At 35.8% G+C, this 15009-nt stretch overlaps 2 protein-coding genes across 6 annotated transcripts in view; both read left to right on the top strand.

Moving 5' to 3' along the window:
- Window positions 1-3309, top strand: part of LOC125666278 (uncharacterized) — a 141588-nt gene extending 138279 nt beyond the window's left edge. For 4 of the 5 annotated variants that reach the window (XM_056151550.1, XM_056151552.1, XM_056151553.1 and 1 more), the window contains 2 exons: window positions 2221-2467; window positions 2747-3309. In XM_056151550.1, the coding sequence (XP_056007525.1) occupies window positions 2221-2465 (245 nt within the window). In that variant the 3' untranslated portion in view covers window positions 2466-2467; window positions 2747-3309. The remainder of the gene's footprint in view (window positions 1-2220; window positions 2468-2746) is intronic. The other variant, XM_056151554.1, reaches the window with a different exon arrangement.
- The window catches only part of LOC125682792 (uncharacterized), a 196451-nt gene that overhangs the window by 66226 nt on the left and 115216 nt on the right, over window positions 1-15009 (top strand). The gene's annotated exons all lie outside the window — the stretch shown is intronic.

Raw genomic sequence — 15009 nt, 5'->3', positions numbered from 1 at the left:
GTCGTCAAAGTTTTACATAGAAATAAATAGTAAAAATCTTTAAAAATCTTCTCAAAAACTACTAGACCAAGAGAGTGGAAATTTATATCAATACTTCCTTTTTAGTAACATAGTGCAGATTGAAATTTGTTGAAATTATGGCCCTGAGGGTAAACTGTGGCGACAATATGGGATCAAAGTTGATTTACATATATATATATTTTTATATATGTGTGTAGGGAAAATCATTAAAAATCTTCTTCTGAAAAATCACTGGGCCAGAAAAGTTTACATTCACATGAAAGCTTCCTGACATAGTCCAGATTCAATTTTGGAAAAAAAATCATGGCCGTGGGAGTAGGTTGGGGCCACAATAGTAGGGCTGCAACGGGTACCCAAAATAACCAAAAACCGTGCGGGTTGTGTTGTTTGGGTTGGGTTGGGTTCCATTTTTTTGTATTTCGGTTCGGGTTTGCTTTTTAAAATAGAATCAATATTAGAAATCCGTTGAAACGAAATGTCGTCAAAATCCTAAAGGTGGCTATATTTTGACCAATGGTCAGATGATGGCATTTTGGACAGAACTATAAACAATGACAGTATGTAAGATATGTCAAACGCATTGAAAATACGCCACAGGTTCGAACCGACATCGTCAATGACAAAACATTGAAAACATGGAATGGAAACGAGAAATGACAATGCTGTGTCGAGTACCATGGTTGTCGAGTCTAAACCCAGTCCACGTTCCCGAGTAATTATTGTGTTAAAACAAGTTATGTAAACCGAAACCGATATATCCGAATCTGAATTTAAAAATTTAGAACCGACCCGACCTCAAATTTTTTGGATCTATGACAGCCCTACACAATAGGGATCAAAGTTTTACATGCATATATAGGAAAAAATCTTTAAATATGAGTCAATGTGAGTCCGGTAAGCCATGTTGCCCATGGGCTTCTTGTTCTTCACCAGATCAAAATCTGACTTTTGTTAGCATTTATTTTTTTAGGTTTGGAGGCTGATGTCAACTGTAGACAATGTTCTTTAGTTAAAGTCATTTAGATTTTCGGATTGTTGTGAAATCGGGAAGCAATATTCCAAAGAAGATTGTATACTTATATTACAGGGATAGTGAGTTACGACTTAATTTCAACATGGAGACGTTTTGTTTGTTATCAGCTTTTGTGGTTTACTTTAAGTGTTAATTTGCTTTTCTATTTAGTTTTCATTTTTATGTAGAAATTCTATCGTCCTGAGAAAGGGAGAGGTATACCCGATAATTTGACAATTCACTGTTGTTCGTGCTGTTGGTCATTTTTGTGCATTTTATATCCTTATTCATTTGACCTACTATTCGATCCGACACTTTGGATGTTGGGTGTTGTTGGTTTTGGTGTATTTTGTGAATATGAAGATAAAACTTGATATAACTAATTACGCATACAATCAACATTTTTGACGTTTGATTTAATATAATGCCCTTGGTTCAACGATGATGATTTCTGAATTTTCCAGTTAGATACATTGTCATCCCAATTGTTGTCACTAAAAAATTTTGATTGCAAAGGGCAAATGTCAACTAGAATACATTGTTAAGATTCATGTACAGCTAGTGATATGTATATAACACTGTGTATTTCTAATGCAATAAGTGGGTACACTGGCCCCAGGAGAATATGTCATGTGCTACAAAATAAATCTTCTCACTATACAATTATTATACTACAGTAGTGTGGATGTGAATTGAATTAAACTCCTACATGACCAATATGAATTGATGCACAGTAATGATTTTTTGTTATAAATCAAGAAGAAAAAGCTACTGTGTGATCAAGTGAGCAATGTGACCTATAGGCTTATAGCCTTGAATCCTGTCATGTCATGTAATGTGTGATGAATGTGATTACATGATTGAATTTGAATAATTGATCAATCGTTAATTACATTACAATTATCAATATAGAATTGATGTTGCCCGTGGTAGGTTGGGCCCACTTCTACAATTGATCAATCGTTAATTACATTACAATTATCAATACAGAATTGATGTTGTCCGTGGTAGGCCGGGCCCACTTCTACAGGATTATATGTTTAACCTCCGCCTCAGTTATAGAGAAAATTCAATAAGATTGCTAGTGATCAGTTTTCTTTTGAAGTATTGATACTTGGATGACCGAGTTGGATTTTGATGTAGGATTTGTGATTGATTGATTACCTTCTGTGTTTTGATACCTTTAGACTATCCAGACAGTGTGGACGAGGACTCCAAAGAAGAATCTGACTCTGATGACGAGGACGCCAGAGAAGAATCTGACTCTAATGAAGAGGACGCCAGGGGGAAATCTGACTCTGATGACGAGGATGCCAGGGGGAAATCTGACTCTGATGACGAGGATGGCAGGGGGACATCTGACTCTGATGACGAGGATGCCAGGGGAGAAGCTGATCCTAAAACATGTTGCCAGCGGTGTATCTTGGTGTAGATGTAAGAATTAATTTTCCCAGTGGTGTCACATAATCTTAAAGTGAAATATGGCTTTAAGATCGTATCAAAATTTTAATATGAAAACGAACAAAACATAAACTTCAAATTTTAGTTTGTTTTTACGCTTAATGAAACGCAACATTTTTAACTCTTGTATATCTATCTATCTATCTATCTATCTATATATATATATATACAATGTAAATATTACCTCTTGAGAAAAGTGTTTCTTCGCAAATTTACAGAAATGACTCAATGATGTTATTTCATGTTTTACAGATGACTTACGATTACCATTACCCTTCCTTCAGCCAATGAATCTGGTCTACATTTCCTGATCAAGGGATGGCAGACATTGCCTACATTTCCTCATCTACACTGATGGTGGACGCTCATTACATTTCCTCAAGTAGTGATGGTGGACATTGATTACATTTCCTCATCTAGTGATGGCGGACATTAATTACATTTCCTCATCTAGTGATAGTGGACATTGATTACATTTCCTCATCTAGTGATAGCGGACATTAATTACATTTTCTTATCTAGTGATGGTGGACATTGATTACATTTCCTCAACAAGTGATGGTGAACATTGATTACATTTCCTCATCTAGTGATGGTGGACATTGATTACATTTCCTCATGTAGTGATGGTGGACATTGATTACATTTCCTCATGTAGTGATGGTGGACATTGATTACATTTCCTTATCTAGTGATGGTGGACATTGATTACATTTCCTTATCTAGTGATGGTGGACATTGATTACATTTTCATTTCAGCTCGATGTGATATATGGTTATTTTTAAGAAATATTAAATCATGTATTTTCATAGAATTTTTGTGTAGTTTGTAAATTCATGACCAGAGATTATAACTCACACTCTCTCTCGTTCTCTAATTATTCCTTATTTGAATGACAATTCTGATTTTTTTTTTTTTTAAAAACATGAAAATTGTGAAATCACATCCCCGCATGATAAACAACTTATCCGTGAATCAAACAGTTCTTAGTTTTTTAATGACAAAAAATGCTATTCCCTCATTTTGAATTTTTTAAAAAGCGTTGAACTTTTATATTATGATGTAATGCACTGAAATATATCATTCCACAAAAACATTACATTTGGCCGAAAAATAAAGAAAATATATATAAGTTTTCAGGATGAAACTGTGATAAAAAAATTAGGTCAAATGCTATGTGTTGAAACTTTATTTTAGGACAATTAAGAAAGAACTTTTATCAACACATCGGTTTTTTGGTTAATAGGTCGTTAATATGAGAGATGATGGAACCGTAGCATACTATATCACAATATGTCCATGGGCCACATCGTTCACCTGAGTCACGTTGGCACTGCTGAGATTTTTCAATTTCTATAAAAATCATTATGTTCATGAAAAATATTACATTACGCTGCTGTTTTCTTGAGGTCAAGGTATTGTTTAACGTCCCGTTCAATATTTTTTACTCAAATGGAGACGTGATGCCATCATTGCTGATGAATGACTGCTCAATTTAGACCCATTTCGGCACTTGTGGCCTTTGAACAGGGAGGGATCTTTATCATATCACATCTGCTGCGACACGGGACCTCGGTTCTTGTGGTCTCATCCGAAGGACCGCCCCATTTAGTCGCCTCTTACGATAAACAAAGGGGTACTGAGGACCTTTTCTAACCCGGATCCACACGGGATTATATATATATATATATATATATATATATAGTAAAATTGCACAAAATGTCCATAATATCGGGAATAAGTAGAAAAAAATATATCCATCGATGACTAAGTACACATAACAAAAAGAGCACAATGTACTAAGTTATCGCATTGTAGTTGAGACGTCTTTTTGTTCAGCTTGTTACACCCTGAAGAGCCAAACTACACGGCGAAAGCGCTAAGTGTTATTTATTAGATGTGGATCATGTGTACTTAGCCATCATTGGATATATATATATATATATACATATATATATTATTTAGTTGGGTTTACATGTTTGTATATATATATATATGTGTGTGTGTGTGTGTGTGTGTGTGTGAAGCACAGAAAATTTCACTTTATCTGGATACCCACTTCCGCCCCTACCCAGGGTTGAACTCACGACCTGCGGAACCAAATTTCATAGCAGGTGTAACGAACGCTCTAGACCGCTCGACCATCTAGGCAAGTTTCGATGACGATGGAATTTTCGCCACGTTGTCACACGCTACACGGTGATGGCGAATGGAAATGGAATACACTTATTTAACGTACATTTTAAGAGGATCATACATGATACACATTGCATTCGAAGTATTTTATATATAAAGCACAGAGATAGCAATGAACTCTTAAATGAACATAACTGCCTCACAACGTGGCGAGAATTCCATATCTTATATCGTTAAGTACATTTTTCTAAACAAGACATCACGATATACTTTAAATTTGAAAATTTTAGGTGGAGGGCTGCGCTTCAGCCTTAAATCCGCCACTGGATATTGTCTTAAGTTAGGTTTTCTCCAAGGGTTAATGTCAAAAGTTTTGAAACTTGGACCAAAAAGAAATGTCTTGTCGCAAGAAATGTGCATATGATATATGATAGCCCTATCTCTTGCCATTCAAAATTTAGACAGACATTTTTATTTAAAAAAGTTATTGAATGAGAAGGTATGATCAAACTGCAGAATGGACTTGATAGAGTTCCGTGCTAACATTACTTATATTGCGAAAAGAAAAATAGATACATTCCTAAATCAGAATATAATATGTGACAAAAAGACTTAAAATTGTGAATTTATTGGATTATACTAGTTAATTAATATGGAAATAGTTGATATCTTTTTATCTTAGTAACGCTACATCTTCCATCATTCACCCTGCATTATTTTCATTTTCAAGCATTTCGTCAAAATAAAGATTATTATGAATCCCAATTTAGTAAGAAATTGAATGTATTTTTTATATTCTTGTGACACATTATCATGGTTCTTTCTCAAATTATTTCAAATCTTTAATTCAGCTCATGAAGCAAACATCCGTGCGAATTTTCGTAGGTACTCGATATTAAACACGAGTGTCTGAGAAAAGTAAAGGATGGGGCATATACTTCTGTGCGTTCCGTGCGATGTGTGTTAGACAAAGAAAACCCTCATTTATGTTGTTTTTGAGAAAAATAAATAGACCGATCGCTTCAAAAATTTAGAACCCCTGCGTTACTACATGGATCTGTTTACCATGGTCACGATGGTCCATGGTGTTTATAGAGGTCCGTGCTAACATTACCTGTACTTGTATTTCAATGTATTAGAAGGAGCATATCGCCGGTGGTGAATTAGTGTAAAATTATTGACAAGCAATAAGATAACACCAAAAATGGTGCTTAAATTGTTCGATTATGAACACTTTAAATTGTGTACATGTGTGTGTGTGTGTGTGTGGGGGGGGGGGGGGGGGGGGGGGGGGGGGGGGGGGCAGTAGTCTCCCTTCTTCATTCGCTCAAACGTTTCCGACTTCAATTTCATAAATTATGCAGTGGGTAGGTCGCTACAAGGACACATTTCTAACTTCCACGCTTTCATATTACCCCCCTTCCGATTCCACCTGCATGTACAATATTAAAGGATTTAAAATCTCAGCTTCAAATGCGACCAATCTAATTAAAATCAGATCCTGTGATACGCTCACAATCGCTATAATACTTACATAGAGTATACGGTGCGGATCTAATAAGTCTGATTTTAATTAGATTGCAAATGCTACTATTTCATGATAAAAACAAGACTAATACTAATGTTAACAGAAATGAATTAACGATTTGAATTTCAGCTGATTCTATTCATATACGCTATCGATTATCAAAATTTTTAATTTCTATATGACATCATTTTTAAATTTAGAAGTATCAAATAATGAAAGGAACAGAGAGAGAGAGAGAGAGAGAGAACATCGGTAGTTATTGATTATATCTTGAATGTAAGCAGATACGGGAAGGCTACAACGTTCAGTATAAATAATGATAAGTACAATCCATCCCTTTTCATTCTGATATATTTTTTTATTTGCCAATTTATTTTCTTTACATTTTAAATATTTCGACTGGTCCGGGTTAGGACTAATGAATGAGCCCCCCCCCCCCCCCCCCCCTTCAAATCGGTGCTACGTGCTTAGCTATCTATCTCCCCCTCCGTCAAAAAATAAAATAAACACAAGCTACATGCATATAACAATTGCACTGGATTAACTGGATAATTCTTCGATTTAACTATCATAATATGTTTATGCTGACGGAATTCCATCTTCGCTAGCCAAGATTATTCTTCTACGAAGTTACAAGTTGACCCAATACCCATGACTAACGGATATAAGATGAATTTTACCCCTGTTTATGTTATAACTAACCAAAACCTAGTACGTTTGTTTTACAACTTTCATTCAGAAGACACCCAACTTTGTGAGTCACTGAATAAACGAGAAAACGTCTGCATTTTATTTCACTCGTTGTCAACTGTATATTTTGTGATATATCAAGACTACATATAAACATGTATAGAGCAGATCTTAATCACCTATTCCTAATTTACAATGGAAACGATACGTTTTTATAAAAAAAAAACCACAACAACACTGCTTATGGTACACATTTCTCAGTGGAGGATGTAAGGGGGCGAAACAGGTGTTGTAGAGTGAACCTTCCCCCACAATGAGCCTTCCCCCGGAAGCCTGGCTCTAGAGTGAGCCTTTCTCCGGAAGCCTGGCTCTAGAGTGAGCCTTTCTCCGGAAGCCTGGCTCTAGAGTGAGCCTTCCCCCGGAAGCCTGGCTCTAGAGTGAGCCTTCCCCCGGAAGCCTGGCTTTAGAGCGAGCCTTCACTCTGGGGAAAGGCTCATTCTAGAGTAGGAGAACACCCAGTAGTCCAGTCATTCTAACCGGGATTTATCATTTATCTTCACACATGAAATAAATAAAAGAAACATAATTGCTATAATCATCGGGAACGATGTTAACATTCACAAACTACTTTATTCAGACTAAAATTTTAAATGAATATTTTTTATGAGGCGTAAAGCCTTATTTTGGAAGAAAAATCGATGAAAATGAGAAGAGTTAATATGAAACTCGTGAACATTGATTCTGGCACAAAATGACATACTATTTATATGAGACAGTTAAAGAAGTGATAATTAATTCATAAAAATCACTTAACAGTTTGAGATTTTAAAATCATGAGTATATCAGTGACTGATTGAAGGGGACGCAGCCCCCCATCCCCCCGCCCTAAAATTTACAAAATTAATGTAAATCATAGTCTTTTGTTTAGAAAATTGTAAACGATAAAAGAAGCAATAATTCCACTCCCGGAGAAATAAATGACAGAATGTTTTGATTTATTTAATTACTTTTATTGGGAGAACTTGCACCCCCCCCCTCCAAAAAAAAACTTAAAATTTGCGTCATTTTATTAATTTCACTTTCATCCTAAATGACAGAAAATGGTAAAATATTAGGAGGCATATTTCAAACCCTATAAAATCTGTAAAATCCATTCAGGAGTTCAAGGCGTCCCAAAGACCCCCGGCCTCATAAACTTGCGCCCGCCCCTCCCTGCCTAACTGCAATTACTGGATCCGCCCCTGTGTATAATGCCGTAATCGTATTTGCTTTGTTCGTTTGTTTGTCAGTCCGCAAAATGTTTAACTTTGGCCATAACATTTGAATGGTAAATGACAGTATTTTCATATTTAATATGTGTATTCTTTGTGACAAAACCTTTAGATGGTACCAAACATTTTGACATTGTGACCTTGATGATTTACCTACTTTTCGTGACCTTGGAAAAAAAACTTGCTTAGGGTGTTGGGATTTGCTTACGAGTTGGAAAATTCACGCCACATGTTTAGTGATAAATTGAATCGGGTACATGGATACAAATTAGTCGGGACGAGGGTATTGTTTTTCTTTTTTCTTTTTCTTTTACCATTCCTCATTTCTTTCTCTACAAATATCTATAAGTTTCTTTGAGAAATCTACAGTTCGGATAGAAAAACCATTAACGCCACGTTTCCTATCAGAAAATTTGCACAAAATATACAGATCTTGTCGAAGTAAAAAGTAGGTGTTGTTGAGCGAAGACCGCGACTTGATCATTCATGATTAAGACTTGTAGATTTAGACACCAAATTTTCCTTTTTAAAAAAAATATTATTGTGTTGGGATTAGTGTAGTCACGGCGACATTTTTGATGCTCTCTTTTGCAACGCATTGTTACAGCTGAGCAAGTCAATAATCATAGTGACATACAGGAAATCATATAAATGCGAATTCAAAAACACCCGATCCATCGGATCTAAATGTCATTGTGATAAAGAAATAATAGCAATACAAAGACAATGATTACTCATAGTGTTTTCTGTAAATCAAAGAATGTCTGTATATATAAGCGGAATGTATAAACTGTGTGGTTTGCCGTGGGAAATTTGTTAATAAAAAATAATACAATCTAAGTTGACTAAACAATGTGAGGTACAAGTAGTAAAAATATGTTCTGAGATTTAAGTATGCAGTACAAGGTAGTAAAACGTGACTCATCTTCTACACAATCTATTAAAAGTGATTGATTGTATATTGTTTAAGGTCCCTCTCGAGAATATTTCACTCATATGGAGACATCACCATTGCCGGTGAAGGGCTGCAAAATTTAGGCCTATATACTCGGCGCTTATGGTCTTTGAGCAGGGAGGGATCTTTATCATGCCACACCTGCTGTGACACGGGGCTTCATTTTTTTTCGGTCTCATCCGAAGGGCCGCTCCATGTATTCCCCCACGGAAACACAATCTAAAGAACACAATGTACATATTCTGTCTTCTAATTATTATCCTTTGTATCGCCCCGTTTCTATTCTAATTGGAAGTATACCACACCTTCATAGTGCAATTAAAGATCTTAGATATTTTGGAATGCTCGTGGAAAATTAATTTTCGGTTCTAAAATGTGTTTTAATATCTATATAAACATAACTTAATAGTTGATTTACTTTTACATGTACTAGCCACTATTTCTTATAGTTATGAAGCAACTTGTTCTGAAATCACCAGTGTCACACAATAGTAACCTATTATATATTTTCTTTAGAATTTAAAGATTCAGATAATGACTTCATTTGTGATGTCCAGTTAAACTTATTATATTGATTTACTCATGTTTAGTAACGTTGCTCATTGATAGTACGTATAGTTTATACAGTGTCAGCGTTAAGGATTTTTCCATCCGAATTCGCCATTCATGTAGTGCAGGTAAAGGAATGAATCTGTGATAATGACGAAGTTCGCGATTCTGAACCATCTCAATGTTGTGGTAGTTTCGGAGACCCCATACTACACTACAATAGTTCAAAAAGAGCTACACAAATTAAGGAAAGTTTCGAAAGTTGAAATTCTTAGGTCTTTGTAAGAACGAATTTTCGAGACAATGGAGTAATTTCTGACGGCACTCGTCCTGTTCACACTTATGCTCCCCTTTTCTCTTAGTTGCACAATATATTGACTATCACCAAGATATGTATTGCAAATTCAAGTGTTCTATAACTACCTGAAAATTAAAAAGTCGATGTAATTCACTTGTGAGGGAAAAATGCCCAACGCCTGATTTACTAAATCAGCTGGAAATTAATCTCATGTATGTACAATCAAAAGCTAAATTCAAGGCCGTTCGTGTCATGGCCGCACCAAACCTAAGATGCGATTACTCTCTCACCAAACGCTCGATATTTCGAAGTGAAAATCACGGGTCTTTCGAATATGCCCTTTAAAAACGGAGATCCCGTGTTGCGACAGACGTTGACACGTTAAAAATCATTACAAGTGGTATTTCACCTACAACTACAAACATTACATAAACGTTTGAAGGAATATTGATTAATAAGAGATACGTTTTTGTTGTTCTTATGTTTTTGCGACATTTAACGCTAAACATGATCAACTAATGGCATAAACTGATTTCCATACTTTTTTTGTTTTGTTGTTAGCAAGGGCTTACATATTAATATATTTTTTGTTTTGGAGAGAAGTTAAACTCCAATATTTTATATTTTTCAAATTGTAGTTCTTTGATTATATGAATTGGATGCTTCGGAACCGATCTCTGTAAGAATCAGACATAATATGGATAGTATACATAGAATATCGTATAACGTTGAACTTTTATACAAAGTCAATCTTTTTTCGTATGAAAATGCAATTAGTGGTCAAAAATTAGCACATGCCTGAAAAAAACTAGCGTTTTAGAGGATAACATTGACTTAACAGTATATATATATATATATATATATATATATATATATATATATATATATATGCAGCTATGTACTACAAAGAGCGTCTACATAACTTCAATTATCTCCCTTGTAAACTTTTCTGCGTTTATGGGAGACATGCCGTAACAAAGTTTATGCTATGAAAATTTGCTAATTTAAATTAGCAAATCGACGACTTTCCCCTCTCTCGATTTTTCTCCATTTTTTATGTGATCATTATAAGCATATTCCACTACAAGTTTCGCAAAAACCATTTCTGTTGCAATCAGTTTGAGGTAAAACAGTAGAATGACTAGACTACAGGGAAGTCTCACCCTAGAGCCAGACTTCCCGTGGGAAGACCCACTTTATCACTAGTTATAGAGTCGGACTTCCTCCCATAGCAGGGTTTCCTCTTCATTTATTCCTGGTAAACTACTATCACTTTATGGAAATTGTTTTGATACCAAGACTTTTTTCAGCAGGGCATTAAATGATTTTTCTTAAGGAAGTACTCTACATCGTCATAATGGCTGACTTCCTTTGAAAACATAGATGAAAATATAAATATCAGCAATATTTGTCTAATCATTTAAAGAATTCTCACCTAGATGAGTAGCTCAGTAGGTTAACAAGTCGACTGCAATAAGAGAGAGAGAGAGAGAGAGAGAGAGAGAGAGAGAGAGAGAGAGAGAGGGGGGGTGTCTCACTATGGGGGGAAGTCTGGCTCTATAACACCCCCCCCAATTTTCAAATTTAAGGTAAATCGTGATATTTTGTTTAGAAAAATGTATTAAACGATATAAAAGCAATAATTTCTTTTGGAGAAATAAATGACAAAATCTTTTGATTTCTTGAATTAGTTTATTTTTTCCCCAAAACCCTTAATATTTGCGTCATTTTATTAATTTCACCTTATACAATGTAAAAATGATACAAAATACTACAAATGACTACATATGAGACATTTCATAAGCCCTATAAAATATGTAAATTACGGGGGCTTCCCCGTAACCGCAATTCCTGGATCCACCCCTGTTTCTTTGAGCTGCTATTCATCAAAATGAAATTACTGTCAAGTGATTGTCGTTGTTCTGCTGCACATGCCATGAAACGAATTACCGACCGGTGGTAGGAATGACACGGGTGTTTGTATACAGGGTGTCGATAATTTGGGCGTTTCATAAAAAGGTGTGAACGTCTGCATACGGATATGCATTAAAACAACATTGTATCATTAAACAACAATTACAAGAATTGAATGATTTATAGCTAATTTCTGAACAATGAATGGGGTGTGGGCATGTTGGCCAAGCGAAAGTTTTTTTTTTAATTCTTTGTTTTATCACACGGAGGTACACGGTGGCATCGACGGAGGTACAGGTGACATCCACAGAGATGTGCGGTGGCATCCTCGGAGATCCTCCGTGGACTTCAATGTCTAGGTCGCGCGGTAAAATAGGACTTCAAAGGTGCCGACAATTTTAAAGGTCCACCGTGTATTGGGCATTTTTTTTCCAAACGCGTTGCTTGAAACAAACATAAAACTCGTGTCGTGTACTCCACCGCCACGATCACGGGGATCGGGTCGCAGCGGTGAGAAGCGAGAACGCTACCCAGACACCCAAATAGTCAAAATTAATGTGTGGTTTTTTTTAATTCTGGTCAAAGCTCAAGGTCAACAGTTCTGGTAACAAAATAAATAACTTCTAATGAGGCATCTATAATTGAAACATCAAAGCCCTATCGCTCTTGTTTCCGAAGGTATTACCAAGAATAAGTTCTTGAACTGTATGTCAAAGTTTAGGGCAACCGTTTTTTGGTCAAGAGTCTTCTTATGTTCTTATTCGAATTCTTTCAAACGAACAAAAATTATTTACTACCTGATTCAAAATCATAACAACACTTTTGATGGGTAATTGTTCCAATACTTGCACATTTATTCATGATAAGTACATATATCACGCGATCTGTCTCACTGCCTTGAGGAATAATATCTGGAATATCTACGATGGCATATACAGTGAAACTTCTCTAAACCGGCCGACTCTAGGACCGAAAAAAAAAAAACCGGCCGGTTTAGAGGGATGGCCGGTATACCGATAATTTAGCAATTATAGACGTTTTATCTCAATATTCACAAAGTAGGTACTGTTCACTTTGATCTTGTGATCTATGATCAAGTATCGGTGGAGATTAAATTAGTTCGCCTGTACCTAAAGGCAATTATGAATTACAAGAACTATTCTCGCTGAAATCATATAATTTTAAACTGAAAATCTATAACAGGATACAAAAAGAAAACACAGAGGCCTATTATTGGAATTCCGCTTGCCTTTAAAAACTTTGTTTACATTCATCGCTTATGTCATTAACAAGTTTGTGTTGACGTTTTTAAAAAGGACAATAGTAAATATGAAAATGTAATTTGAATATTTCTTTGGAAATTTAAGTCTATGGAAACCAAGAAAATTAATCTATCTTTTTAATAATTATCATTAACAATCATGGGTTTGTTCTTTATTAACTAACAGTATCAGGAGTAGTCATATCGGCACGCAAGTATCGTCATTATTACGATTTCAAGTCTGTTCAAGTCATGGGCCCCGGGATTATCGGTCTATTATAGAAAAAAGTATATAGTAAAATACAGGAAATTAAATAGGTTACACACTTTTTTAACTCGGCGGGACGACTGTCCAGAAAACTATTGTCATGACCCCGGTGTCGGTTTCACACTTTGATGAAAACACTTTAACACCACAAGAGCAATGTGTAGGTAGAGAGTCGGTGGGTAGGTGTACAACGTGTGAACAGCGCAAAGTCTTGAGCTTGGATGACTGAGAAACAGAACCTGCTAATCATGTTCTACATAACCGGTCTCCATGGTATGACACACATGAATTCCTTTACGAACTATAAATAGTAACCACGTGTTCGACGTAACAGGTCATATTTCTCAACCTGCAAAAATATGTTTCCAAAGATATATCTATATGTAAAATATCAAAGCCCTATCCGTATTGGTTCAAAAGATATATCCCAGATAAAAGTTTTTGAACAGTAGGTCAAAGTCCAAGGTCACAAGGTGAAAAGTCTTGGTTGTCGCAACAAAGTTTTCTTCATGTGGCATATGTAAGGTGAAGATAACGAACAGTGATCAATCTCATAACTCCCACAAGCAATACAAAATAGATAGTTGAGCAAACACGGACCCCTGGACACACCAGAGGTGGGATCAGGTGCCTAGGAGGAGTAAGCATCCCCTGTTGACCGGTCACACCCGCCATGAGCCCTATATCCTGATCAGGTAAACGGAGTAATCCGCAGTCAAAATCAGTGTGCCAAGAACGGCTTAACAATCGGTATGAAACACGTCAGACAGCATTTGACCCAATGCGAGGTTGTATTGACGAACTAGATCGTTATAACGACCATCGAATTGCGAAATGCTGACTTCAATCGAGACTGTTGAAATCCCTGTACCATCAACTTGTTTGTCAGTAGCTTACCTCGATTTAAAAACTGACTATACCCAGAACAAGCTCTTGCATATCGAATCAGTTGAGATATATAAACACCATATGCAGGTGATAATGGAATATTGCTACATAAATGTGGGAAGTTGTCGATGGAGAAGCTGAAATAATCCCGTTTGTCATACAGTTGAGTTGTTAGTTTGCCGTTAATGTCTACTTTCAATAAAATATCTAAGTATGAAGCAGAAGTGGACGACTCTGTGGTGTCCTTTATTTCCAGCTCACAGGGATATATCAAATCGACATATGAATGAAAGCTATCATTGTTAATAGACAAAACGTCATCGATATATCTGAAAGTCGAATTGAAGGTCACAGCGAGAGATTTTTTCTTCTCACGTAGAAGTTTTTGAATAAATTCTGCTTCATATGAATATAAAAACAGGTCAGCTAACAAAGGAGCACAATTCGTGCCCATGGGAATTCCAACAGACTGTTGGAAGACCTGATCACCAAAGACCACGAAGATATTGTCAATGAGGAACTCTAGCATATTTTTTATTTCAACTTCAGAGTACTTGTGCGTGGAATCAGAGTGGTATTTAACAAAGTAAGTTTTTGAATGACCGATCACTAGATATGAATATTTCCGTTTTCCGTTTTTGTTGAAGAAGCAACTGTTGATGATGTCAAAAAGTATAGTCTTTAATTTATCGTGAGGAATGGTCGTGTATAGTGTTGAAAAGTCATAGGTTTTAATGCTATTGATTTGGGAAAAAT

The sequence above is a fragment of the Ostrea edulis genome, chromosome 10, assembly GCF_947568905.1.
Source record: "Ostrea edulis chromosome 10, xbOstEdul1.1, whole genome shotgun sequence".
In the NCBI taxonomy this organism is placed as follows: domain Eukaryota; kingdom Metazoa; phylum Mollusca; class Bivalvia; order Ostreida; family Ostreidae; genus Ostrea; species Ostrea edulis.
The sequence above is the reverse complement of the archived record's forward strand: the minus strand, read 5'-3'. Positions and strand labels throughout refer to the sequence as shown.